Below are 27,990 nucleotides of genomic sequence, written 5' to 3'. Positions count from 1 at the left end.
AGTTTAGTTATATAAGGCAGCTGCACAGGATTGGTGGCCTGAGCCGAGCATGCGCACAACGTCGCACCTAACAACATAATAAACCGTAAGTGTGTTTACAGAATTTAAATTGAAGAGTGAGAGTTTTTAACGAACGGAAAGACTCCCTGCGAAGACTGAGGGTGAGTTTGTGTGTTTGTGTGACACTGTTAGCAGAGCTGTGTGTGTGTGTGCGTGTGTTTATGTGTGTGTATGTGAATTTGTGTGCGTGAGTGTGTGTGCTGGTCACTGGGTATTTTCTATGTGCACTTAAGGAATTAGGAGGCATCTGCTGGAGTGGAAACTAGGCAGGCATTAAATGTAGACTATCACTGTCAGCCTCTCTGTGAACACTGGAAGTCACTGCTGCTACATCGAGCTAGCTGGATGCGATGCGCTAAACGCAATTATGGAGTTTTTATCGGGAACAAAATGTTCTGAATTGAAACAGTCTAACCGAACATGAAGCTGCTGCTTTAATGCATGTTTCCAATTTAACTAACACAATAGCGCCTACAGGCTTTATAGAGTTACGAGCTAACATGAGCGGTTATTTATTTGTCGTAAGTTTATGTCCGTTACGTTACATTTTGTTGCGTAACGTTACTTATTGTGTGGTTAAGAATAGGCCCACTGTCACACATAACACAGACTTGTTGAAATTATAGTGTAATTATTTTTTCACTTTCATAACGTTGTAGGAAACGGGAACAGAGTTGAAGTGATAAGTGTTCAGTGTTGAGTTTGCAATTCACAATTCTTTTAGAAAGTTGCTTTTTCTCTTGGGACACGGTTGGAGTCTTCATCACTTGCAGCGTGGCTGCTGGAGAGAGCGCACACACACACACACACACACACACACACACACACACACACACACACACACACACACACACACCCCTCCCACTCCCGTACCATCCGACACTTCGGGACTCTTTGTTCCTTTTTACTTTGCGCGGTTTCTGACAGTGGGACCGTATTTTTTCCCTCCAATGTTTCATAAAAACTTGTTTCTGTTCAGACGCTTCTTCGGTTTGTGCGTCAGTGAAATAAAAAAAGTGCGCAGTCAGCGTTTAGTGCGGCAGCGCTACTTGCCGCGCTCCGCCGTTTGTGTTCATTTCCAACGAGCCTCTTTTTCACGCTGTTAAATGGGCGTTTTTAACCGCCTGCGATGATCAGCTTTGAGTGTTTACGGTATGCATATTGAATGAAAGAAGAAGCAGCTTTATAGTGCAGCCTGCTCACATGTTTCTATGCTGCTCTTGTTATCAGAACATCATGTACCTAAAGGACACCAGCCCGACTGTCCCCTTCTCTTCTTAAATTACTCATTAAACTTTGGTGTAAAACTGCACTATTCCTCTTTATGACTGATAAAGAAAATTCAACCTAACACAAATAACAACAAAAACACATGTCTTTTCTAATAACAGTTGTGTGTAAGTTCTCAGCAGCAGCCAGGATGCAGACTACAGTATGCACACACCCCCTGATATGAACTCAAAGTGTGTGAAATCATTGAGTTGAAACCCTCAATCAAACACACCATCCACTGTAAATTCAGTCACGAGTTAAATCTCATCATCATTCATCTTGTGAGACTTCTCTCAAAGTGTTGAGTGATGTTTGTGTGTGTGTGTGTGTGTGTGTGAACTTTCATTTAGTGATACAGCTGAGAGTTGAGTAACAAGTAAACTGGGCGGGTCAGTGTGCACTAATGAGTTCTAACCTTTAAAGTTTTAACCCCTTTAACCCCTGCTGTTAAAAGGTCCGTTGACACAAATCACAAAAAAAACAAAATAAAAAACCTTCATACCTGTAGTAATATGTGACGGTGCAGATTCAATGGTTTTGGTTCTGAGATATCTGTCTGTAACTCTATACAAGGGAGGTGAACGGAAATTTTAAAATGACATTGGTAAAAAAAAAAGAAAAACAAAACATGTCTTTCCACAAACAATAATCTAGGTCCTCAGGATAAACATTTATGGAACTACTTTCTTCTTAAGCTTTGTGGATTCATTTCACTGCTGTTCCGTTCACTTCCATTATATCTGGCTGGAGGCACAAACTGGTTTGACACCACTGGGAAAATCATGACTCTCATTATTTTCCCCGTCATGATTTAGCTTCGCAGTTTACTCTTAACCTGTTTAACTTTGCTCTCACAGCTTTTATCAAGGTTAAAGGCAGTTTGCAAGCAGCAGTGCAGGGGCCTGTGAATCTGAGGGCCCAGATTTAGAGGGGATCCAGTCGTTGGTTGCTTTGTGTATGTGGGTGGACATATTCAGCCTAGTTTGGCACACAAAGACTGGAAGCATCTCTGCAAAATACTAGTCTAGTCAAAGTAAAAAGCAATCTGAGGTTGTATGGTGTTTATTATTATTCTGAGTCAGGACAGTGTTGATATCTGGCGTCCTCGCTGTGAGGACACAGAGATGCTCTGTGCAGTCTGGACTATGACAGATATATCGGTATTGACGTTGTGTTGATATGAAAACTTTTTTACAGAGATACTGCAGAAAAATATGTTTGGGGTAATTTAGAAATCATTCTATTTGTGTGTGTGTGTTTTTTTTTTTTAATTTTATAGTTATTATATTTATAATTATTACATTCCCAGTGAAGTTTACTGTTTCAGTGCACTGATGTCATTTTGGACAATTAAGTTTAATGTCTTTGTTACTAGTGTTTGACATTTTAGGGATCATTGCAAAAACTGTGCGTATGGTCTGTGATGTAAATTATCTGCACGTCAGCGAGGGTCTGCAGTAGCTACGATGGACCGTACACGCCCACAAACATATGGCGACATATAAACAGAAGCTGGTTGTTTTTGGACTACAGCGGTCCGTCTCTGTGCAGTCTGTACACACCCTCGCTGATATGGACAGTTGACATAATTCATAACAAGCAGATCTTCGCAGCCAGGTGGATGCAGAAAGTAAAATTTGGATTTTTGTGTTTGGCTAGGCCGATGATGCATTCACATCCTGTCGGCAGAATGGGAAAAACAGACAAAACTCATTGAATGTACACCTAGCAGTACTCAGCTGCTTGTACTGTCTGCATTGATGATGTGAACGCAACATAAACGCTTTGTTATCAAATGAATCAACACAGTAACTTCTAGTTATCACTGAAATCTTGCACGAGCTTGTTTTGAACAACTTTCCATAACAGGCTGTGAGGGTGTCAAGCACGTTGCCCTCTCTAGAGCTGTTGAGGAGAAAGCAGGAGTGAAGTGTCTGGCTGCTTTATGGATGGATGTGTGGTATTCACTACTCCCTGCCCCAAGGGAGCTCTGGGCCTGTTTTCACTAGAGCCATGCATGCATCTACACACAAACACACAGTCAGCTGCCAGGTTTGTTTTCTCTCTTTCTCTGTGTGTCTCTGTCTCTCTCTCACAAAAGACAGACTGGACTTTCTGCTCGGCTGCTGATGCTCACTGACAGTGTGTGTGTGTTGGGGTAGGGGACAGTACGAAAGCATGCATAATGGATGTGGGGCAGTACGTGGGGCTTGTGTAAAGAAAGCTCGTCTGTAGTGATGAGGGGACCACAGCTACAAAAAAATGACCCCTGAGGATCTGCACGTGATTGGATATTGATTGGAAATGAGCAAATCCTGATCAAGTCTCCCAATGCGAGGCTTTAATAATGAGCCTGATACAGATTTAACTACATAAAAAAGCTTCACCGCGGACACTTCGATAACATGATCACAATCAATCCAGCAGAATCAGAGATATCATCTGATTCATTCCATGTATTCTTCTTACTTGTCAAAACCCGGTGCCTGCATCACCCACAATGCAACTCAGCTGCTGACAGTTCTGTGGCAGACTGGGGTGTGTTATGCTGCTAGCAGCTAACGTAGCCTGGAGCTGTTAGGCTCCAGCAGAGATGAGGAGTGGCCCACAGAGGTCTTTCTAACTCCACACCCCCACATTTCTTTAAATTTTCACACTTGTGGTGGGGCTTGTAGTCTTACACCCCAATTTAATTTCATACAGCTCCTCTCTGGAGACATAAAAGACTTGATACAACTTTTTTATCTTATCACTGTTATTACTCTTTGGGGCCATTTTTAAAATAAACTAATGTAACCAAACTCTTCATGATGAAGGAACATGTCTCATTGACGTGTTTTTAATTGTTTCTGGACAACAACAGAGGAATAAGATATATCAGGCTTCGGATACACACACAATACTTGTAAGGATGAGTTCAAAGTCAGTTATACTCACATGAGATTGCGCCGTCATCACAATACATTTTTATTTTGTTGTGCATTTAAATGTGTACCAATTGGTCCACACTAACTGTATTTATAGAGGAGTGCAGTGTGTGACCCGTTTATGGATGGATCTGTGGTATTCACACCCTGAGGGAGTGGTTAGCTCTCCCTCTCTCATACACACAAACTGGACTTTATGCTTGGCTGATGATGCTCCTGACAGTGTGTGTGTGTGTGTGTGTGTGTGTGTGTGTGTGTGTGTGTGTGTGCGTAGAGCAACGATTAGTGTATTAAATCAGTTGATCGACAGAAAATTATTCAGCAGCTGTTTTGATCATTGTTTTGAGATATCTTTTCAGAAAAAAATGCCAAAATTCTCTGGTCCCAGCTTCTTATCTGGTTTCTTTAGTCCTCTATGACAGTAACCTGAATATCTTTGGGTTGTGGACTGTTGGTGGGGACCAACCTCCTCATATAACCATGTAGTGCAGGGCCCCTCTTTTATCCTTGCAAAGCCAGTGATATAAAGCCTGTACTGTGTTTCTGTACTAACTGGTTTCATTTATTCATACAGGGAAACGACATTTGACACGGCAAAGGCTGAAGAGTCACAGGGAACAATAAGTAATTAGGTGCAAGAGGAGCACACCCTCTGAATGGTTTTTGATGAAGATACGCCTGTAGGTTGTTTTGATGTTATTGGCATACATGCATAGGCACCGACATCCCCTCTGGGTTGTTTTTTTTTTTTTTATGTGCTGAAGAAACTGGTCCTGCAAGTACAGCACACACTAAATCATCAAGACAGAATCTAGAATCTTTATGACTGTGTTTATCAGCAGGAGTGTGTGTGTGTGTGTGTGTGTGTGTGTGTGTGTGTGTGTGTGTGTGTGTGTGTTTGTGAGCTGTGGTGTCGGTTTGGCTGGGTCGTTTTTGTTCAAAGTTGCACAAAGCTAGAGGTTTATGTTTCAGCCTGAATTAAAATTGAATGGAAATTCCCGTCATATATCAGCATCCAAACACAATGTTTGACACACAATAATGAACACATATCCAACATACTGACACCAGACTACTGACACAGGCTGGTCGCTGTTGTCCACACATGACGAGTCTGCAGCTGTGGTTCCATACATCAACCTTGGAGATTCAGCTTGTTAGCTAGTGTGGACAAACGGTTTTACTTGATAGTTCTGCATTTTTCCCTTTTTCTCTAAATTTGGAACCATGACACATTTCAGTGCAGGTTTTGTACCCAGCTTTATGTCTATCCAGTCTGACAGTCAGAGCGTAATGCATCCAGTGGCCCATGATACCCTCCTCAGATCCCACTCACCCACACCAGTGTAGTGACAAGGACAGTTTAGTTTTCTGTCTTCAGTTACATTATGAGAAGTTGCAACAACTTACAACCGATGATCATTTTTAATGATCTCTACAATGTAAAGGAGGTAAGTTTTGGACTGAGAGGGCTACAAGTGTCTGAACAGGAAGGTTTGAAGAAGTGTTAATGTATAAATTACAGTCAGGCTTGTGTGCGCAGACAGCTGTTGAAGGCTTGTGAATGAGCATGTGTGTACTGGAGGGGGGGTGTGTTCGCATGTGTCTTTGACCCTGCAGCCCCCGAAGCTACGGTGACAGTCGTTAATCCTGTTTGCTTCTGACTACAACCTCCTGTAATCGACTCAGTCAGCTGGTTTTACATCATGTCTCACTACTCTGCAGTAATGGGATGCAAAGGTTGTGTGGGGGGTCGGGCTGGTTTACCATTTGTTTATTGTGGGAGGTGTGGACTCTATTCAGGAGGTGTTAGAGGGAATGACAAAGGCTGACCCCAAAATCAAAAGTTGATGATCTGATATATACGATGTTGCATTTAATGACCAATTCATCTACTCAAGCAAAGAATACAAAGCAGAAGTATTCAGACCAATGTAAAATGATCAACTATCAAATCAAGTTAATTTAGATATCTGCAAATGCAAAACAGGGCCCAGGTGATATTTTTAAAACATACTGTAGCTTCTGAATATAAAGAGGTACTACAGACAACACTGAAGTTTTGGATATAGATACCTTCACAGCACACAAACATGCCACAGTCCATGATTTGTCTCTATTATGAGTGTTGACTTTAACAAAACTATGAAAGGATAAAATAATACTCACATACTCAAAAGAGTCAGTGTAATCCTTCTCCTCTGTGTAGCGGCAGTGTAGAGCAACTTGTCCTGTGTGAAAATGCTTCTTAAGTTCATCTGAAGCTAATGTGAGGCTTCAGATCATGACATACTATTAATTGTTGTTCACCTTCTCCAGTGATTCAGCATAATCGCACAACAGGTAGCATGTTAAATGTGGCATGGCATACGTTTAAGACAGCAGGAAGACCAATCAGAGCACCGCAGCCATCCACGCTAAAGTTTATCGTAGTGTCGGGGTAAACATGCAGTTGTTTTGTCTGATTAGTGTTAGCACTCTGATTTTAGGCACACTGTTCAGTACATCAGAGCTGCTCGGCAACTCGAGGCGGGGGGGGGGGGGGTAGACTGACTGCAGTACTGGTGGGACATCAGTGGCTTTGGTCAGAAAATCCACAACAACATGAAGATATGGCATATTGTTCAATAAGGTCACCAGTGTTACGTCTGTTAAACACATCAGCCGGTCTGCTTTACAGTCCACAGAATGTAAATGAGGAATCAGTCATCATTATTAGAATCATTACTGGATGAATAAGTGAATGATGTTCAAATACTGATAGCTGCACGGACCAAACCAATCAGAAACCAGTACCAATGAAAGACCAGTCCTTGGTACCCATCCCTGTTGCTGCTCCATCACTTACCTTGAATCTCTTCATGGCAGGAATAGACAGGAGGAATGATAACAACAAGCAGTCATTCTTTCAATGTGCATATGGGTATGTAAGTGTTGTTTTAAAAAGACTTAAAATGAGTGTTGATGCAAATAAATTTCAAGTCTTTGTCTGTCTGGCAGCGGCTCAGCCCAGCACCCCCCCCAAAAACCCTGTGTACTAGTTTGTAATTAGACACATATTCAAACAATAAGGGGTGGTGATATAATGGCATCAACACGCCCTTCTCTGTAGTTTCATGATACAAACACAGCTGTAACTGTGTTGGTCTGCTGTAAGTCACCGTGGATCTGTGCAGATTAACTGATTGGAGATGACAGGCCTCACGTCAGGACAATGTGAGCGTCACTGTTAGTTTGTATGTTCATTCATTCCTCTGCTCATTTGATAAAGACAACTTGTTATTTAGTCATGCTGTTCATTTCTAAACTGTATGATGTAGAGCTGGCTCTTAGCTTTCTTTATCAGTTTGCCTGTATATAATCCCACTGAATCAACATTGTGTGCAGTTAATTAGTAAAAAAGACGTCTCAGCATGTGATCCTGCTGGGAGTCTCTTGCAGGTTTGAGTTGCTTGTAAAGGTCAGAGTTAGAAGGTCAGTCGACATGAAGCCGGAGGCTTGACATGTGGTTTGACATGTTAGCCACATTAGTATCATGTAGTCATTTACTGTCATGTATTGATTCTCCTCGTGTCTGTACAATTTACTACAATATCACATAGTTCAAAGTGTCATTTAAAAGATTTAAAAAAGTACAGGCTTTCTTATCCCAGCTGAAGCTTACTTCATACGCTAACTTTCACAGTTTATTAGTCTCACGAGAGATCACTGAGGATTCACTGGGATTTGTTGTGGCAGGTGAATTGGATCAGATTGCCACTGCCACAGTTTAGTTCAAGTTTATCCTACATAGTAGCTATTCATGGAATAGACCACTGTTGGGTTGAGAGGCGTGCTGGATTTAGGATGTCAGTTCATCAACTCTTTCTAAGTGCTGCAATCAAACACAGGATTTCTTTTTTAAAAAAGATTATTTTTTGGCCTTTATTTGAGAGTCAGTGCAGAGAGTCAGGAAACATGGAGAGAGAGAGAGAGGGGTATGGCATGCTGGATGTTGCCCCCATTAGGCCCCCAGGGAGTGCCTAACAGTTCTTCTTATTGGATAAAAGTACATGTCATGGAATAGAAAGAGTGTTAAAGTATGCAAACCCTTATTGGTACCAGTTTCTAATAAGGCACCCATTATGAAGGATTTTAACCTGGAAACTCAATATTTATTCTTATTAATGGCTTATAACTGATCTATCAAATAGTAAAGGAGTAAATCATTTATTAATAAAGCCATTAGGTCAGAGAACACATCTGTATTCTAACTGCCTGCACATTAACAATAGCATTATTTCCACAACCATTGCTTTTTTATGAACCAAAGCCACACTGGCATGCTAACATGGCTATTAACTCCACTAAACAACACGCAGCGGTGGGCTAAAGTGCTACTACATCTTTTCAGTCTTATCTGTATCTATCATACTTTCCCATAACTCTACTGGTCATTTCTCTGTAGCTGCCACAAACACATTATGTGTGTCCCAGCTGGGCAGAGGAGCTGGATCCTCTGAAGTCCACATTTGTAGGCTGAATATGAAATATAGGGTCTCATCTCAATGACTCCTTCCCAATGTGGCCAAGAAGTTCACTTCACTCAGACGGCTGTACGTAGAACTAGAATCCTAGAGCTCTGGAGTATTTTACATCCGACAGATTGGGCTTTATGATCAGTGATTCAAAATTCCTTAATTAGCCCTGATACAGACCCTGTCGGCATCCCAATTTTTCAGTTATTAATGAAAAATATGTATACGCTTTCCTCCATTTATACTAAAAATCAAACTGTAAAATGCTATTAGTTTATACAATATAGTACTAAAAGAAAACAGCTTTTCTAACTCACTCACCTACTCAGAGATGCTTAGACACTAGTTACAAGATAAATGTGAGCACACTCACCTAGCAGGCATTTTCAAGTTCCAATAGTCAGACCATGTCAATGCTGCCAAGTTGCACTCTGAAGCCAGATCCAAACATGGCATACAAGAACTGCTTGTTAGGGCAGTTAAGGTGGTGGTATTTTATAATAACACGTTCATTATATTTTTAGAGCAGGGACACAAAACAAAGCAAAAACAACCAGATGTGGAGCTACAGCTGAGTAACAACCACAATCAACTGTTGACCAGATTTTAAACAAAGATTTGTTTGAGTTTCCTACAATTTAAAATCATATTTTGGAAGAATTTTACTGTTCTAGTTTCTAAGTGTTGTCACTTTGACTTTGAAAATGTGTAACTTTGGCGCCTCCTAGTGGTAAAAAAAAAGAAACAACAGCACTGTTATAGACAACAATGCACACTACACATAGTGGCTTTAATTTGCCATCACTGTATCCAATAATCATGAGCTTCTTTAAGCCCAAACAGTAGCTCATTACTCTACAGGTGGATGGTGACAGTAATTGCTGACGGCTGTTTGTTTTGTGTTGTTTAAGGATGAAGTTCCCTGTGGATCTGCTGGCTGATGTTAGCCAAGCAGAGCTGGAACAGTCAGCCCGCAACTACATGAACAACCTCCTATACAGCAACCCCGACTCTCCTGAGCACCTGACCCTGTCTGACTCCACCACGGTAAAACACAACACATGCTGGACGTTTGCATTAGCTCACCCCTGTTTGAGCCAGTGTGGTGTTTTTAACAATATGTGTCAGGTCATTAAGGTCCATAAAAGTCAGCAAAAACACCATTTAGTATCTTAAAATAGTATCTCAAAATTTAGGGGCCAGGACCCGTTTTTATCAAGTATATCAAGTTACTGCTTGGATTCACCAGAGAAGAAATCTGCTTACATTGTATTTGTTGCTATAATTATATAGTGGAATAAGAAGAATTCACATGTTGGATGGTAAATATAGATTTATTCATGATCAGTCAATAGGCTATTATGGCTTGTACCTGTGTAGTGGCTGCTTATTACAAACACAGTGGAAGTATACTAGAAACAAATGTACATTATTGTGAGGCCTGTATTTTATAATTGTTTAAACCTATAAAAATGTAGCCTCAGAACTATGTTATAAGACCTATTTTATGGACAGCAATTTAGATTTTTTTATAAGCAAATAAAATATGTGTGGTTGTGTTTTTAGTGCAGGTTTTCTCATTAATGAAACTTTCTGTGTGTAAAGTAATAATATGTCTGTCTTTCTCTTAGCAAGAGTTCAGTCAGTGTAGTTTAAGCAAAGCTATTTAAAAGCTCTGGAAGAATATATTGTTATTCTGTCAGGAGACACCATTAAATACTCTGTAGTGCAGTGCGACAGATTAAAAGACCAACTAAAAACATTTTGAATCAACTCTCAAAAAGAACAGTTGTGATTAGTGAGCTTTCTGATTGTTCAGAGTGAGGACGATATGAAGAAGGTTGAACAAAGGCTCAGTAATCACACATCTAGCAGTCATCTCCACTGTAAACCTTCACTTCACCATTGATTGTCTGTACTAACCTGTACGTCTGTCCTCAGGTCACCATAAATATCTCCAGAGTAGGCTTGGTTCCTCTGTACGGACACAATGATGACAAGACAATCCTGGCCCTCTTCTCTCCCACTGACCTGTTCTCTACTGTGGCTCTGTACCTGCTGGACCGGTGGTGGACAGTGGAGGACATTCTCAAGACAGCAGACCCTGCTCGTGATGGAGTTGTAGAGGTATGAGCAGATGTTTTGACAGCTGGGAGATCCACCCTGTCATTCATTCTGATCTGAGACATCAGCTGCACACAAACCTTTCAGTCTGCATTGACTGGTATGAAAACAGGTTTCTAACAGTGATCATTGCTCGTGCAGTACCGTTGCACTGGGGAGAGTTTTTGGTGATCCTGTCTTGGGCAGAGATTGTTGACTTTAGGTGGTTGCTGAATCCACAGAAATGATGCAACATCATGATGTCACATCAAATGAAAGCCATCTGTCCCACACCCTGTAAGCTGAATTACATGTGACATTACATGCAATACCAATGATGATGAGCAGGAAGAGGATGTTATTCTATAGGTGAGAGAGTATGTGTGCTCCAAATCTGAAGTTATGAACAAAACTCACATTCAGCCCGTGTCACACTTATGTAAGGTCTAAGCCAGTGATTCTCAACTGGTGGGTCGCGGACCCGTTCACGGACAGCTGGTCAAAAATAAATAAAAAATATTTCATGCGTAGCTGATGTTGGACTTTAATTTTGAAAAAAAAAAATTGACAGGCATGTGTCAGAGATGTGCAGCAGTTTCACACCGTAGCCATGGTAACCATCATTTGATTGACGTTCACATTAAGTTTGTGTTGATGTTCGGAGGCAAGATGATGAAGCACAAAGATGACCCACAGTATTTAAAATGTGGATTTGCGCACATTGAGGATAAAAAGGGGCAGAAACCCCATTTAAAAGGTAGATTTTTTTTTTTTTTTTTTTTATGTACAGGTTTAAGGTGTTTGGCTGTTCATGAGTCTTATGGCTTGTGGAAAGAAGCTATTACACATTCTGGCTGTTTTAGCTTTGATGGAGTGATATAAGTATATAAGTGAAAATATCTGATTTCATTTTCTGCAGTTTTGATATTTATTTTAGTGTACATGCGGTTGTCATGGTCCTCCTCAGTTTCTTAATAATGTGCTCTGAAATGCACTTTGTACATGTAAATATATGTATTTATGTTAAAAAAAAGGATATTGTTGAAAAATAAATTTGCTTGGTTTGAATTCTATAAAAGTGGGTCGTGACTCAATGATCGTGGGAAAATGAGGGTCCCAGGGTGAGACCAGTAGAGAACCTCCGGTCTAAGCTAATCACACAGAAAATACTTTGAGTACTTTGGTTAGTTAGCATATTAGAATTTCTCATGAATAACTACCCTGCTAAATAAACCCAGAGTGTCCTGTCAACGTCTGCGTCCTGCTTCAGCTGTAAAACGTTGGTGTTTTCCCTGTGGGCTGTGCTCCTGAGAGGTACTGCTGCTAAACACAGAACTATTTGAAGCATTTGGATGCTTCTATTTTTATTTTTGAGCATTTCTGCCCCACTTTTACATTTACTAGCTTTGCTAAACTGTAATGAACCACACTGGGAACCATATTGAGCCATTCTGTTCTGTTTTTTTTTCATTGAGTCATTGGTGTGCAATTAAAATGTTAGAGGGATTCTCTTGAGCCTTCACTATTACAGGAACAGCTCTTCTCTGAATTCAAGGAGTTTATCGTTGTGTGAAAATATCATCATGCTACTGACCTGGGTAACTTTTATTTAAGTGTGCAGGGCTCAAAGAATAAATATACAATCACTTCATAATGCCACTACACTGTTAGACATGGAGGACAAGATCCATAGTCCTCATTCTATTTCTATATCTCTCATTTTCTCTCTCAAAGGATGTTAGAAAGTCAATATCATTCAATTAATTTCCATCCCTGGTGGAACTGAGTTCACCAAAGCGTCATTTGACTCAGGTTCAGAGGGTCAGCTGTTGACTTATACTCCACCAATGCAAGTTTGACCTGTGGCACTAGTGTATTCTGTTGTTTCGTAAGTTTTTTGAGCAGGATATGTCCTTGTTGTGTCGTTCTTACTGAGATGTGGCAATCTTTGCCCCCAACCTTAAAGTGTAGTCAAGTTAGGAAATGATCTCTTCACAGCCAGTATGGACCAGGAATGATTACAGCAACCAGTAATTCTTATATAATGCACATGTGGCACGTATGGCTTGTAAGATAGACTTCCAATCCTATCCTTTAATTTCCATAATGAATATCACCCACAAGAAGGATCTCTTAAACATCTGGTGTTGATTAAAGGGATTACTTCTGCGGGGTATAAGATTTGCTTTCTAATACAATAAATTCAAACATGTATCTAATGTGATGCTACGTATGCTGTGTGTGTCCCTCAGGTGGAGACGCTTGGAGAGAGAATAGTTTTATACATTCTTAATCGGGTAATCTACAGAGCCAAGGAGATGAGCAGCTCTGAGGGGGAGGTGCCTTTCCTCTGCCATGGAGAAAAAGATTATGCAAAAATCCACTGGAATAATGGAGAGGCTGTTGGCTTCTACTCAGTCAAACCCTCAGGTAATTTATGTTGCCTAATGCAGAAAGACAAGTTTGAGAAAATGCTCATAAGTTTTTGTGTTGATATTCCAAATGGCCTTCTCACTGCTGAGGGAGAAGATCACTTATGTGTGGTATTGGATACTAGATCCTGGATGCTACTGTAATGTTTTCATTACTGTGCTTACTTATCGATACATGTCTTCATGAGTATGCCTCTCTTTGTTTCCCTTGTAGGCAGCTTATGTAATTCTTTTTCAACCAGAAGCTATCAGCTTCCTGTGATGGACTCCATATTTGTCAGGAAATTTCACCGTGGTAAAGGCTTTGGCCTCCAGATGCTGGAGGACTTTGTGCTCAGTTTCAAAGAAGAGTATCTGGGGTTGAGGTACCCCCTCACAAAAGCAATGTACAAAGGTATGCAAGTCCACCATGCAGCTTATACACCTGGCATGTATGAAACGATCTACTTTCTCAGTTACTTGTCTTTGTGCAGGTATTTTTATAGATTAAAACCGTGCAGGACTGTACATTTTATCCACTCCTCTTTGTTTCCAGTGTGTGAAAAGTACCTCCGCCAGTATCCAGGAGGCACAGACCTGCTGTGGGAGGTGGAGAGTGTTGGTGGGCCAAGCCAGAGGACCAACATAGCCAGCAAGATCCAGACCATGGATCTGAGTGGTAAGAAAAACCAACAGCTACACACAGGCTTCATTGGGCCATTTTACAGACTGATAGTAATATGCTTCATTTTAAAGGAGAATGGTTTTAACCAGATGCATAAAACCCTGTGCAGGCTCACAACTAAAACCCTACTGTATGTACTCTCAAAGGCAGAAATCTGCATCTACACATACACCTGATTCTTTTTTTATAAATGTCAATGATTTCCCACCCTACAGTTAGCCATAAGACATAGACTTCCTCAACCTTTTACATATAAATACCTTTGTTTGGGCCACATTGGCTAGGTCCTCCAGCAAGGCCAGAGCAGCCATGTTTACCATCTTCATGCATGACCATTATACACAACTGTAGCTGCTGTTGCACCTATAAGGCTTGTCAACAAAGTTTTGGACCCTACTTTATATTAGACACCATAAAGACTCTATTTCATATTTGAATTGGCAAATGTTCAATCTAATTATATTTCAAATAGTTTAATATGTAAGTATGTCTCAGCTGTATCCAGGAATCTGTCATTCATGGAGGAATCACTTGTGATCACTGAGGTGACTGAAAAGGATGTGGTCATGGAGGCAATTACCACACAGATAAAAGAAGCTGGATCTATGGAGTGCACAGTTGAAATTGTGGTATATTTATAACATTTTTTCATTTTTTTCTCCACATACAGTATATGAAATACAAACTATTTCTATAAGTAAATATATCTCTCTCTATATATATATAATCGCTGTCATTTTGATTTGTAGGAGGAAGTGACAGTACTGAGAGCCACCAAAGGTAGGCATTTATTTTTTTATAAACTTTCCCTTAGATTGTTTATTAGCATATATTTTATTTCATGTAATAACATGTATTGTAACAATTTGAACCATTTCAGAGGCCGATGACGTGCCTGTTGCAGCTCGGAGTAGGAGCAGTGGCTCAAAACGAAGGAAGACTGGAGGAAAGATCACAGAGGACAAGCCAGAAAAAATGATCAGGTGACAGCATTAAACCATATCACTGATAAGCAACACCAAAGAATATGACCTCTCTTCAAATCGCTAGGAATTAAATCTGCTATCTACTATCTGGACTGAAGGTTAAATGTAGACTGTGTGCCATCAGGGTCCATGACTATTTTATCATTAAAGGTGATTGCTGCTGTGATTTTTACACAGAAAATTCAATCTGACGGGTGGTTTGGATGATCTATTGTGGTGTATTATATTTATTTATTTGAAGAAAAAATAAGTAGTAGTACTATCTTTGCAATCAAAGCAGACCCAGGTTTGATAAGTCACATTTACTTTTCACAACATCAACAAGTATATGTGAAGGTGCTATTAGGAGATCTAGAGTTACGGTTTGCTAACATCATTCAACTCCATTCAGACCATTTGAGTTCAGTGTGTCCAAGTTGAATTCAGAAACATTCTCACTGTTTAAGTTTGTCATTTCAGTTTCTTCCACTGTAAAAAAAAACAAACATGGTCTGTAGTTAAACGTCCTGAGAAGATGGTTATTAAGACAGGGAAATGAGCAGCCACATGAGAAGATGGTTCTCTTTGTCACAGCACTGTAATGGTCTGAGGCCTAACAAACATGCTGAATGCATTTCCCGCCCCTTTAAAGGAACACAGTAGTCCTCCTTCCGTGGTCCCCAGCATGAGCAATGCACAGTTGAGAAGACATCTACCAAAAGCTTCACATGTCAATACAACGTTCCTTGGTGTGTGAGAATATATTTATGTATTCTTGCTAAGTGGAGCAAATCTGTTATGCATGTAAGTTCTTTCTTGACCTTGGAAACAGTATTTTGACAAAATCTTAACACAAGGTCCATTTACTAGCTTTTTCAGACTTTAGCTCCCCGTATATACAACCACCTGTTATCATGTTAGCAAAGTTTCACACTTGTAGCCTTGTAATAACAACTTTATCAGTGTGTTTACATGCACTTAAGTAACCGGGTTATAGTCTGCTATCTCCAGTAAGGTGATTTCTTAACTGTCATGTAAACGAGAAAGATGGTTTCTGTAATCAGGGTAGGGGATTAGAGAAGGGATTAGAGTAGATTTCTCCTGGAGAATACCGATTTCACTGCCATGTATATGTGTAATCGGGTTTATAATCAGTCTTTTACAAGTATGCATGTGCATGACAACAGACTGCAGACAGGGAAAACGCAGCGATGCAGCTAGATGAAAGTAGACATCATCACACAGAACAATGTGTCCTCGTACTTAAAATGATTCCATACAAAGTTAAGTCCTAAAAGGGAAACTAACACAAAGTGGCCTGTAGAAGTCTGACTCTTTGATCAGGAATAAAATTTTGAGAGCTTGATTTTTGCCAGAATCTCATAAACAACATGCTCTATGTTTATCCATGGTTAAATCATTACACTGTATAATGCTTTGAAATTAACAAGTGCTGTCATTGTCTTTTAGAATCGAGGATATTGAAGCAGAAACCCCCACAGAGGAGCATGTTTCTGAGCAACAGAAAAACGAAGTTCATAATGTCTCTGAAATGATGCAGACTGAGGTACGTGTACGCCAATTCTTATTTGCATTTTTGTCTATGTGACTATTACAGCAACTCGTTCATGATTCAATTTTCTGTGTTTACTTTCAGAGTGTGCTCAGTGTGGCTACTGAAGAAAAAGCAGAGGATGAAGTTGATGATGCAGCTGAAGAATCAGCACCTAGAGTGACAGATGTACCAGCCACTGTCCTAACCTCACAAGACCTTGAAGAAGCTGAGGTTACATCAGCACCCACTGCTGAAGAGTCTCCAGTAGAAGATGATGGCACACAGGATCTGAACGACACCTCCTGTGACTCACAGATAACAGTTGAAAATGTGGCACCAGAACTTGAGGGAGCAGATGAAGAGTCTCAAGAAGAAGACACTGCAGTGCTGGTAGTCTCTGATGATGTTTTAGAGGTGCACAAGGAAGAAGAAGCCCTGGATAAAGTGGAAGAGGTAACTCAAGGTAAGATCTCTGATGAAAACTCAGAAGAACCAGCACAACATGAGTTAAGTCTATCAACACATGCCGCATCAGAGGGTGGTGATGCTGGAAAAACAGGGAGAACTATTGGAAAGACCATAAAAACTGTACAGAGGGAAACCCCCAGACGGAGATCCCAGCGGCTCAGCAAGCTAGAGGAGGGGGTCAAGGAGGAAACTACAGCCCAGGATGGTAGGAAAGTTTTGAGAGGAAGAACTGTTGTGAACAGCCCCGCGCTTACACGCAAGTATCACCGACACAGCCAGAAAGTATGTGAAGAATTGGATAAGGAGATTAATGAAGTGGCAGAGAAGGAGCCTCCTACAACTGAAGTAGTGGAGGAGTCAACTGTGACTGAGGGACAAGAAGCAGAAGAAATTGCTACCCGAGAGAAGAATGTTGTTGCTGTGGAAGAAATAGCAGAAGAAGAAAAGCTGCAACAGTTGACAAATGAAGAGGAGACAGAAAAACATACGCAGCCTGGAGTGGAGGACACTGTAGTGAAAGACAGTGCCACAGAGCTTCCAGATAGACAAGAGACAGAAGAGAATGCTCTGAATGAAAAAGTAACAGAGGCAGAGACGTCAATGATTGGGGATAAAGCGGAGAACTCTGATGATGAGATAGAGGAGCCCCCCGTTGTGCAGAGGAGAGCTTTGAGAGGCAGACGTAAAGCCACTCCTAAACCTAAACCCACAAAACAAAGTAAAAGGCAACAGCAACAAGAGGAAAAGCACACAAATGAAGCTGACCTGGGAGCAGGAGGTTCTGCTCGAGAAGAAGAAGCAGATGAACAGGTGCAGGTGGAACAAGACAAGATGATTGACAAACCTGAAGACGAGATACCAGCTGAGGAACTGACTGCTGTAAGAGAAGGTGGAGCTCTAAGAGCAGGGGAAGAGGAAGACGTGTCTTCAGCTGAGGTGAACCTGGAGAGGAAGGTGGTACAGGAAGAGGAAAAGACAGAGGGAGGGGCAGAGACTGTAACTTTGGTTGAAGAAGATAAGGAGGAAGAGGCACTCAATGTGATACAAGAGCCTGACATAGTTACTGTTGCTTCAGGAACAGTAACGCCCGACGAAGGTCAAGATGAGACTGTTGCAGAAGAGCTTCAAGAAAACAACACTGGCTCTGAGATTCCCATGCTCCAGAAAGCTACTGTCATCTTAGTGGACCTGAAAACAAGCGGCCATCATTTTAGTGTGAAGGAGGCGGAAGAAACACTAACTGCTGAAGAGTGTGCTGCTCCAGAAAATGAACAGATGGAGCTTAAAACAGCAGAGGGGGATGTTTCCACTTCTGTTGCAGAGAAACAAACACCTGAGCCAGAAAAGCTGGCAGTGGAAGAGAAGGAAAGAGGGACACAGGACAACATTACAGGAAAATCGTTTAATACAACTCCAGAAGCAGACACTGAAGAGCTTAAAGAAGACAGTTCTGAAAAAGAAAAGGAAGAAATTCCCAATGTGGATGATACAGAAACCGAAGAAGAGGAAGCACTGGTTATTGAAACAAGAGTTCTCAGGAACAGGAGCAAGACTGTTGAAGCAAGCCACAGGTCAACAAGCAGAAGCAAACAGCAGCAGGAAGAAGGCAAAGCTGGTGAGGAAGCAGTCGAAAGAGAAACAGTCATTGTTGAGGTGGAAGGAGAGATGGAGGCTGTGGAGGAGAAACCACCTGCTACTTCAGAGACAGATGCAGATACAGAGGTAGACATTCCAGTAGGAGATGATGCTGAACAGAATCTCCAGCCTGCTGAGGTGGATGAGGCAGTGACTTTAGATGAGGAAGAAGCATCAGTTGTTGAAACCAGAGCTTTGAGAAGTGGAACAAAGACAGTCACATCTACACCAAGTAGCAAGACTGCAAGAAGCAGAAAGCAAGAGGAGGAGCAAGATGAGGCACTTGCAGAAAACAGTGAAAAAGAGGAACCAGCAGTGACAACAAGATCACTGAGACGGGGGAGGATGTCTGCTTTTGCCACACCTAAAAGTAAACCCAGAAGAACCCGTAAACAAATCCAGGAAGCAGAGGATGAAGAGGCATGTCCGCAGGCAGCTATAGAAAAAACAGATCAAGAAATGGAGGAAAAAAGTGAGGATGAGATAGGAGAAGAAATTAAGGAGAATGCTGTGTCTGAAAAAGAAGAAAGTTTAGAGCCAGAAGCAGAGAAGGAGGTGGAGGAAGGGAAAGCTGTGGCAGAGGAAACTGTCTCAGAACAAGATGAAGTGGAGGAGCAATCAGAAGTCATGTCTGAGACATTGGCAGATGAGGAGGTACAGGTTGAAGAACGCAATGATGAAGGGAAGCCAGTTGAGGAGGGTGAGGAAGTTCAACCACCACCAGTTGCTGAAACTAGAGCTCTGAGAAGTGGAGGGAAGACGATCAAAGCACCACAAACAACCAGATCCAAAAGAAGCAAACAGCAAGATGATGAAGAAGAGGAGACAGGGGCATCTGTCGAAAAGAGAATGGATGAAGATGAACCGCCAGTAGAAACAAAGATCCTGAGAAGGGGGAGGAAATCTGTTAGTAGAAGCAGAAAACAGCTGCGGAAAGAGGATGAGGCACCAAAGGAACTGACAGCTGAGGAGGCAGAGGTAGAGGGAGAAGTAGAGGCAGGGCTGGGATCAGCTGAAAAACCATCGACAGAAGGCGACGAGGACGAAGCTACAGAGGAGAGTAAGGTAGAGGTGGAGGAGGAGGAATCTGTAGCTGTAGAGGTAGAAAAAGGAGTGTCAGAAGAAGGAACAATGACAACGACTGAAGAGGAGGAGAACACAGCTGGAGAGGCAGCTGCTGCAGATGAAGAAGGAGAAACTGACCCACCACTAGCCGAGCCTGCAGCTATACTCACACCCTGTGAAGAGGAAGCACCTTCAGAAGAGGAGCAACAGAGTGAAGAATCCCAGCTTTCTGATCTCCAAAGAGTGACTGTGGTTTTAGTGGACCTGAAAAAAACCTACCAAGAAGTCCAGGATGAAACAGTAACCGCTGAGGAGGGCCCTCAAGAAGAGACTGCTGCCATGGAAGAAGTTGAGCAGAGGAAGCTGATGGAGGAGGAAACAATGGCAGAGGAGCATGTTCCTGGTTCCCCTGTGGGAGCAGGACAAACTGAGCAGGAGGAGGCGGTAGTGCAAGAGGAAGGGTTGGGGGAGAACGTGGAAGATGCAGTCACAGTACACAATACAGAGGAGGCGAGTGCTAAGGAGACAGCTGAAGTAGATGAGAATAAAAGTGTTGATGAAGAGGAGGAACCTGCAGGCACCAAAGCCAGAAAACAAAGAAGTGGCAAAGAGGCAGTCAAAGCCACACCAAGACGCAAGTCAGCAAGAAATAGAAAGGACGATGTTCAACAAGAGGTGGAGGAGGTAGCCTCAGAAAATAGTGAGGAGAAAGCAGCAGTTCGAGTTCTGCGGAGGGGGAGGAAGTCTTTCCCTGTCACACAAAGACGTACAACAAAAAGAAGCCACAAGAAACTCCAGGAGGAAGAGGAAGGAGAGGAATCTACAGCAGTTGAGGAGAGAGAAGCGAAGGAACAAGAGGAACAAGCTGAGGAACAGCAGCAAATCATTGAGCAGGAGAAGGGAGAAGGACTAGAGGAGGAGGATACGACTCCACAAGTAGAAAATATTGAACCAGAAATGAGTGTGGAGAAAGAGGACACTGTGGCAGAGGAAGCAGTCACACAACAAGATGTTCCAGAGGACGGACAGGCCAGCAGCACTGAGATCAACGAGGAGGCAGAGGCTCCAGCTGGAGAAAGTGCTGATGAGGGAGAGACCTTAGATGGTGTTGCAGAGGAAGCAATCATGACACAAGATACAGTGGAGGCAGAACAGTCAACCTCCACATCGGAAGTGGATGACACTGCAGCTGGAGAAAGTGCACAAGAGACACTGTTGACAGCAAAGGACGATGAGACAAAAAGTGTTTCTGAGGAGGAAGAAGCACCAGTTGTTCCAGCAAGAGTTCTGAGAAGTGGTGGAAAGACAGTGACAGCCACAGCAAGAAGAAAAACCACAAAAATACAAGATGAGGAGGCAGCTGGAGAAAAAAGCACAGAAGAAGACGAACCAACAGTAGAAGCAAGAGTTCTGAGGAGGGGACGGAAGTCTGCTCCTGCCACACCTAGACGTAAATCTAAAAGAGCCCGCACGCAACTTCAGACAGAGGAAGAGGGAGAACAAGAAACTGCTCCGTCTGAAGAGACACAAGCAGAGGAAACCAAAGCAGAGGAAAAAGAAGACAACCAAGATCTGAGGATAGAAGAAAAGGACGAGGAGCAGAAAGAAGAAAATACGGAGCCAGAAGTTGAGATGGAAAAAGTCGAACCTGTGGCAGAGGTATCCCTCACAGAGCAAGAGACTGTGGAAGAGGAACAGTCTGCTGTTGCAGAGACATCTGCAGATGAGCAGGGAGAGACTGTTGTTGGTGAAAGTGCTGAAGAGACACCACCTACAGATGAGAGAATGGTTACCAACGAGGAAGAAACACCAGTTGTTGAATCAAGAGTTCTGAGAAGTGGTGGAAAGACAGCCACACCAAAATCCAAAACCACAAAAGACCAACAGGAAGAAAATGAACAAGAGAGGACATCTGTAGAAAAGAGTGCTGATACAGACAAGCCAGCAGCAGAAACAGGAGTTCTGAGGAGGGGAAGGAAGTCTGCACCTGCCACACCTAGACGCAAATCCAAAAGAGCCCGCACACAGCTTCAGACAGAGGATGAGGGAGAAGAGTCTGAGCCAGCTGTGGAGACTGAAGAGGAGGAAGAAGCACCAGTGGTTGAAACAAGAGTTCTGAGAAGTGGTGGAAAGACAGTGACAACCACAACAAGACGGCAAATCACAAAAATACAAGATGAGGAGGCAGGGCTGGGATCAGCTGAAAAGCCATCGACAGAAGGTGTTGAGGGCGAAGCCACAGAGGAGAGTAAAGCAGAGGTGGAGGAGGAGGAATCTGTAGCTGTGGAGGTAGAAAAAGGAGTGTCAGAAGAAGGAACAATGACAACGACTGAAGAGGAGGAGAACACAGCTGGAGAGGCAGCTGCTGCAGATGAAGAAGGAGAAACTGACCCACCACTAGCCGAGCCTGCAGCTGACTCAGCTATACTCACACCCTGTGAAGAGGAAGCACCTTCAGAAGAGGAGCAACAGAGTGAAGAATCCCAGCTTTCTGATCTCCAAAGAGTGACTGTGGTTTTAGTGGACCTGAAAAAAACCTACCAAGAAGTCCAGGATGAAACAGTAACCGCTGAGGAGGGCCCTCAAGAAGAGACTGCTGCCATGGAAGAAGTTGAGCAGAGGAAGCTGATGGAGGAGGAAACAACGGCAGAGGAGCATGTTCCTGGTTCCCCTGTGGGAGCAGGACAAACTGAGCAGGAGGAGGCGGTAGTGCAAGAGGAAGGGTTGGGGGAGAATGTGGAAGATACAGTCACAGTACACAATACAGAGGAGGCGAGTGCTAAGGAGACAGCTGAAGTAGATGAGAATAAAAGTGTTGATGAAGAGGAGGAACCTGCAGGCACCAAAGCCAGAAAACAAAGAAGTGGCAAAGAGGCAGTCAAAGCCACACCAAGACGCAAGTCAGCAAGAAATAGAAAGGACGATGTTCAACAAGAGGTGGAGGAGGTAGCCTCAGAAAATAGTGAGGAGAAAGCAGCAGTTCGAGTTCTGCGGGGGGGGAGGAAGTCTTTCCCTGTCACACAAAGACGTGCAACAAAAAGAAGCCACAAGAAACTCCAGGAGGAAGAGGAAGGAGAGGAATCTACAGCAGTTGAGGAGAGAGAAGCGAAGGAACAAGAGGAACAAGCTGAGGAACAGCAGCAAATCATTGAGCAGGAGAAGGGAGAAGGACTAGAGGAGGAGGATACGACTCCACAAGTAGAAAATATTGAACCAGAAATGAGTGTGGAGAAAGAGGACACTGTGGCAGAGGAAGCAGTCACACAACAAGATGTTCCAGAGGACGGACAGGCCAGCAGCACTGAGATCAACGAGGAGGCAGAGGCTCCAGCTGGAGAAAGTGCTGATGAGGGAGAGACCTTAGATGATGTTGCAGAGGAAGCAATCATGACACAAGATACAGTGGAGGCAGAACAGTCAACCTCCACATCTGAAGTGGATGACACTGCAGCTGGAGAAAGTGCACAAGAGACACTGTTGACAGCAAAGGACGATGAGACAAAAAGTGTTTCTGAGGAGGAAGAAGCACCAGTTGTTCCAGCAAGAGTTCTGAGAAGTGGTGGAAAGACAGTGACAGCCACAGCAAGAATACAAGATGAGGAGGCAGCTGGAGAGAAAAGCACAGAAGAAGACGAACCAACAGTAGAAGCAAGAGTTCTGAGGAGGGGACGGAAGTCTGCTCCTGCCACACCTAGACGTAAATCTAAAAGAGCCCGCACACAACTTCAGACAGAGGAAGAGGGAGAACAAGAAACTGCTCCGGCTGAAGAGATACAAGCAGAGGAAACCAAAGCAGAGGAAAAAGAAGACAACCAAGATCTGATGATAGAAGAAAAGGACGAGGAGCAGAAAGAAGAAAATACGGAGCCAGAAGTTGAGATGGAAAAAGTCGAACCTGTGGCAGAGGTATCCCTCACAGAGCAAGAGACTGTGGAAGAGGAACAGTCTGCTGTTGCAGAGACATCTGCAGATGAGCAGGGAGAGACTGTTGTTGGTGAAAGTGCTGAAGAGACACCACCTACAGATGAGAGAATGGTTACCAACGAGGAAGAAACGCCAGTTGTTGAATCAAGAGTTCTGAGAAGTGGTGGAAAGACAGTGACAGCCACAACAAGACGGCAAACCACAAAAGTACAAGATGAGGAGGCAGCTGGAGAGGAAAGCACAGAAGAAGACGAACCAACAGTAGAAGCAAGAGTTCTGAGGAGGGGAAGGAAGTCTGCTCCTGCTACACCTAGACGTAAATCTAAAAGAGCCCGCACACAACTTCAGACAGAGGAAGAGGGAGAAGAGTCTGAGCCAGCTGTGGAGACTGAAGGGGATGAAGAAGAGGCAGGGCAGGAATCACATGGGGAGAAAGGGAAGAAGGATGAGGGAGAAGCAAAGAGTATGGAAACAGAGGTGGAGAAAGATGTGGAGGAGGAAGAAGTTGAGAATGTGACAGGTGAAGAATCTGCTGCAGCAGAGGCAGAGCAGGAAAAGTGGGACAGCAACAAGGAAGCTGTGGAAGAGACTGATACTGTTGAGAATCCTACACCTGAAGTAGAAGAGATGAACTCAGCTGAGGAAGAGGAAACGCCAGTCACAGAGAAATCTGCTACTACTCTTGAAGACGAGTCTGACACCGCCATTGCTGGAGAAGAGGCACTAGTTGAAGATGCCCCCGTGGAGGTAGAGCAAGAAGCTCCAGCTGTAACTACAAGAACACTCAGGAGCAGAACAAAAACTTCACATGCATTGAGAAGATCTGGAAGACACAAAGACCAAGCAGTAGCTGAGATTCAGCAGCAGGAAGAGGAAAACCCTGAGGAAGAGGAAATACAAGAAGTGATTCAATTGACCGATGAGTCACTTGAAAATGGAGAGGAGCCAAATGCTGAGGAACAAGCAGAAACTGAGGAAACATCACCTACTGGAAAGGAGGCAGAGCTTCCAGCTGGAGATGCTGCAGAGGACAAGGCCGAGGAAACAGCTGATTTGGTAGATGACAGAGTCATAGAGCCAATTGATGAAGAACCAGTGACAGAGGAAATGGAATCACCTGAGGAAGAGCTATCAGAAAGTAAGGAAAATAAAACTATGGACTCCTCAGCAAGCAGAAGTCTCAGAAGCGGAGCAAGAACTGTTGGAGACAAAGAGGATGACAGAGCAGAAGAAATCCAACCCCCCAAACGAAGATCCATACGAAAAAGACCAAGGGTGGATTACAGGGAAAACGAGGAGGAAGAGGAAGATGATATGAAAGTAGCCATCAACGAGGAGGAAGAGGACAAGGTGGAATCCAATGAGCCCAAAGACATCAAGGAAGCTGAATGTCCCGCTGATGAACAGATAGGGAAGGAGAACAATCAAGAAGAGAACAACATGGGAGCTAATGAGAGTACCAGTGAAAAGGGGGATGTCCTAAATTTAGTATTAGATACAGATGAAGAGGTAGAGACAGCAGGTATGAGTCAGGAGGATGAGGAAGATGAGCAGAATATGTCAGAGACAGAGGCGGAACCAATAGTGATTGGAAAGAGAGTTTTAAGAGGGAGGTCAGTTCCTTCAGTTACAATCACACCTCGCTCTAACTCCAAGCACAGCAGTGCTAAAGTTCAAAGAGCAGAGTCTTTTTCTGATGAAGAGTCTGAAAAGAGCCCTCAGTCAGCTCAGAGAAGTCTCCGCAAGAGGAAAGCTTCTGAAGTAACTCCAGCTCGCAAATCTAAGCGTCACAGCAGAGTCTAGGATGTTATATCGATATTTTTGATTCACACTGACACCAAAATACATGAAGTCGTCTGTGATCACAAAACTGGGAAAATGCAAAAATATGTTTGCATACTTAATGTTTTAATGCAAGCAGGCCTTCTGTGGTGTGCAGGCTCACAATCTAACCTAACAAGCTAGATCTTTCATCCTGACCTAAAGCGAGAATAACTTTTGAATTAATAGACTAAAACACACCCTTTCTTAGATCAGTACACTCAGGGGGATTTGCTGCTACAGCCTTACCTGGTCTGGTATGATCAGTAGCTTATGGTGGCTAACATTGGCTAATGCAATTTTAGATAGATATCGCTGTGTAACCTACATTACTCAGTCAGTTAAATGACGTAATGACTCCTCTCTTCGTGTGCTACTGTTACACTCCATTTCATTTCCCAGTACCTATCCCATAATCATTACTTGAGGCACAGTTGCCGTTGAGTGAAAGTTAGAGTCTCGCTATAAAACATATATCATCTTCTTCATCAAGGATCTGACCTGAAGACTACAAACACAAATCTCTGCCATTATGATCATTTGAAAGATTCTATAATCATGTCAAAGTCACCCATTGTGGCTTTAAAAGAGCTGAGATAGGGAGCAGACATCTCATCAGGTATATGATACACAGAAGCTAAATCTCACAGTTTTCCCACCATTTAATGGTCCAGTATGATACAGTATCTCATAAGAGCTTCGTCAGTTTCTCCTTTAACACACTGTGCACCCAAATAGCCCCCAAAATACTCACCTTCTTTAAAACTGTACTTAAACATTAACAGTATTGGCAGACACAAATGCAAACTGTGAAAGACCCCTTGACTTCCTCTGCACGCTTCACTCAAGGCTACAGAGGTGAAGCTATTAGTTATGTTTTTGAGCTGTGGAGGGCAGCAGCGCGCCACAGATCCATACAATCAACTGAACCTGAAAATATTTGAAGGCTCCACATTTAAGGTCTTTTTGTTTGTGCAAGTCGATACTTTTAACAAGTGTTTTTGCCTTTTCCCTGTGTGTCTGTGAACATCAATTGTAATTTGATTTTAAACACCAAGCCTAAGTTTGATCAGAGATTGACTGACATCAGTTTGTTGCTTTTTAATATTGACATTGAAGTCCTCACACAAATACACACACAAAACAAAATAGAATGGGACCAGCTTGGATTTCTTTTGACTGTTTCTTACAAAGCCATAATTAGCATTTTAATAGGAATTATTACCAGCGGTGAACTGATATTTTTGTATTGTAAATATTTTTCTTATATTTCATTTTTTAAAAATTGTGACTGTCTTGTTAGCATTTTGTAATGTAGTGGCTGAAGATCATGTTTTCAGCCCCTTTTGTTTGATATCATATTCTGGCAACAGATCTCCCATCTAAGGGTTTTGATCATTTGTTCACTCTGCAAAATGCAAACAGGACCCAGTTAAAACTATGCTAAATAAAATGAATCGGTCTCTTTTAAATGTGTAAAACACAAATAGATTTTTAGAGGACCAGTAAATTTGTATAGGTTATTTTTTTGTTAGAATGTGTGTATGTTGATGAAATGACTCATGAATTACCAAAACATGTTCTTGCTTTGCAATTATCAGCAGAACTCAGGTCTTAATATTGAGATGTTCTCTTCTAGCCTACATTTTACAAGTAGAGATTTTTGACATAGAGGCTTGTGGGATTTAATGTGCGTGTAACATGTATACACCTCATATGTATTACACTTTTAACTCGTGAACTTCAGCATCGTACCCTGTAGAAAGGGCGATTTCTCAAGCCATTATGTAGCCGATGTCCTCACTCCTTTTTATGTTGTTTTTTTAATAATGTGATATAATTTAGTCAGCATTTAACATTAGAACCTGACATTACTCTAGCTGTGTGATGTAAAACTGTGATCTTTCACATTTTGTTTTGGCTTAAGCAGTTGCCAGGAATGTCAGAGGACATCAGCAGGCAGTCAAGCTCGTTAACAACATTTATTCTCTTTTAATAATGTTTTATGTGGACTAACCTTTCTATGTAAAGTTATTTTTCCATGAACTGAAATTGTTATTTTTGTGTGGCAAATAAAGTTTTCTGAAGATGGTGTTTCTGCTGTTTAATTGTCTCTCTTCTACTTCAGCTGATGAAACCAAACCTCTCCAGTAAACTGTCTGGATAACAAAGCCACAAAACACCTACTTTGGTGTATGCATGACAATTATTTCTTCACTATTCATAGTTCATATTAAGATGTAATTTATTAATGTAGTTGAAGGAACATTAGAAGGAGGTTGGTGCATGCATGGTTTTATGTTTGAAAATTACCAAATCAGCAGTAAAGAAGAAAGAATTTATCCAAGCAATAAGGATAAGTAACCAATTGTTTCTAAAAATATTCCCTTCAAGAAAGTTCAGGAGGAGTTTAAATCAACACTGAAACCTGTTTTTCTCGCTGTAATCATTCCACTTGTTCATACTGACCATTAGAAGATCCCTTCATAATACACTTACAATGTATGTACAAGTCCTCCTTCTGTATAAAAATGTATTTAAAAGTTTATCTGAAGCTAATATGAAGCTTCAGTTGTCCAAAT

General features: G+C 42.2%; 1 protein-coding gene across 3 annotated transcripts; it reads left to right on the top strand.

The window, feature by feature from the left end:
* Positions 1-53: 53 nt before the first annotated feature.
* Positions 54-27,502, top strand: LOC122990166 (trichohyalin-like). 3 transcript variants are annotated; one of them, XM_044363329.1, is made up of 12 exons: positions 54-161; positions 9,688-9,823; positions 10,718-10,903; positions 13,132-13,309; positions 13,526-13,705; positions 13,847-13,969; positions 14,471-14,604; positions 14,725-14,755; positions 14,856-14,958; positions 16,411-16,507; positions 16,598-21,503; positions 21,789-27,502. In XM_044363329.1, exons 2-12 carry the CDS (start codon positions 9,689-9,691, stop codon positions 25,388-25,390), a joined length of 9,675 nt encoding a protein of 3,224 aa, XP_044219264.1. In that variant the 5' UTR covers positions 54-161; position 9,688; the 3' UTR covers positions 25,391-27,502. The 3 variants fall into 3 exon arrangements, with proteins under 3 accessions (XP_044219264.1, XP_044219276.1, XP_044219256.1); XM_044363341.1 differs by having other exon boundaries at positions 16,598-21,847; positions 23,267-27,502; XM_044363321.1 differs by having other exon boundaries at positions 16,598-27,502.
* Positions 27,503-27,990: the final 488 nt, after the last annotated feature.

The sequence above is a fragment of the Thunnus albacares genome, chromosome 2, assembly GCF_914725855.1.
Source record: "Thunnus albacares chromosome 2, fThuAlb1.1, whole genome shotgun sequence".
NCBI lineage: Eukaryota > Metazoa > Chordata > Actinopteri > Scombriformes > Scombridae > Thunnus > Thunnus albacares.
The sequence above is the reverse complement of the archived record's forward strand: the minus strand, read 5'-3'. Positions and strand labels throughout refer to the sequence as shown.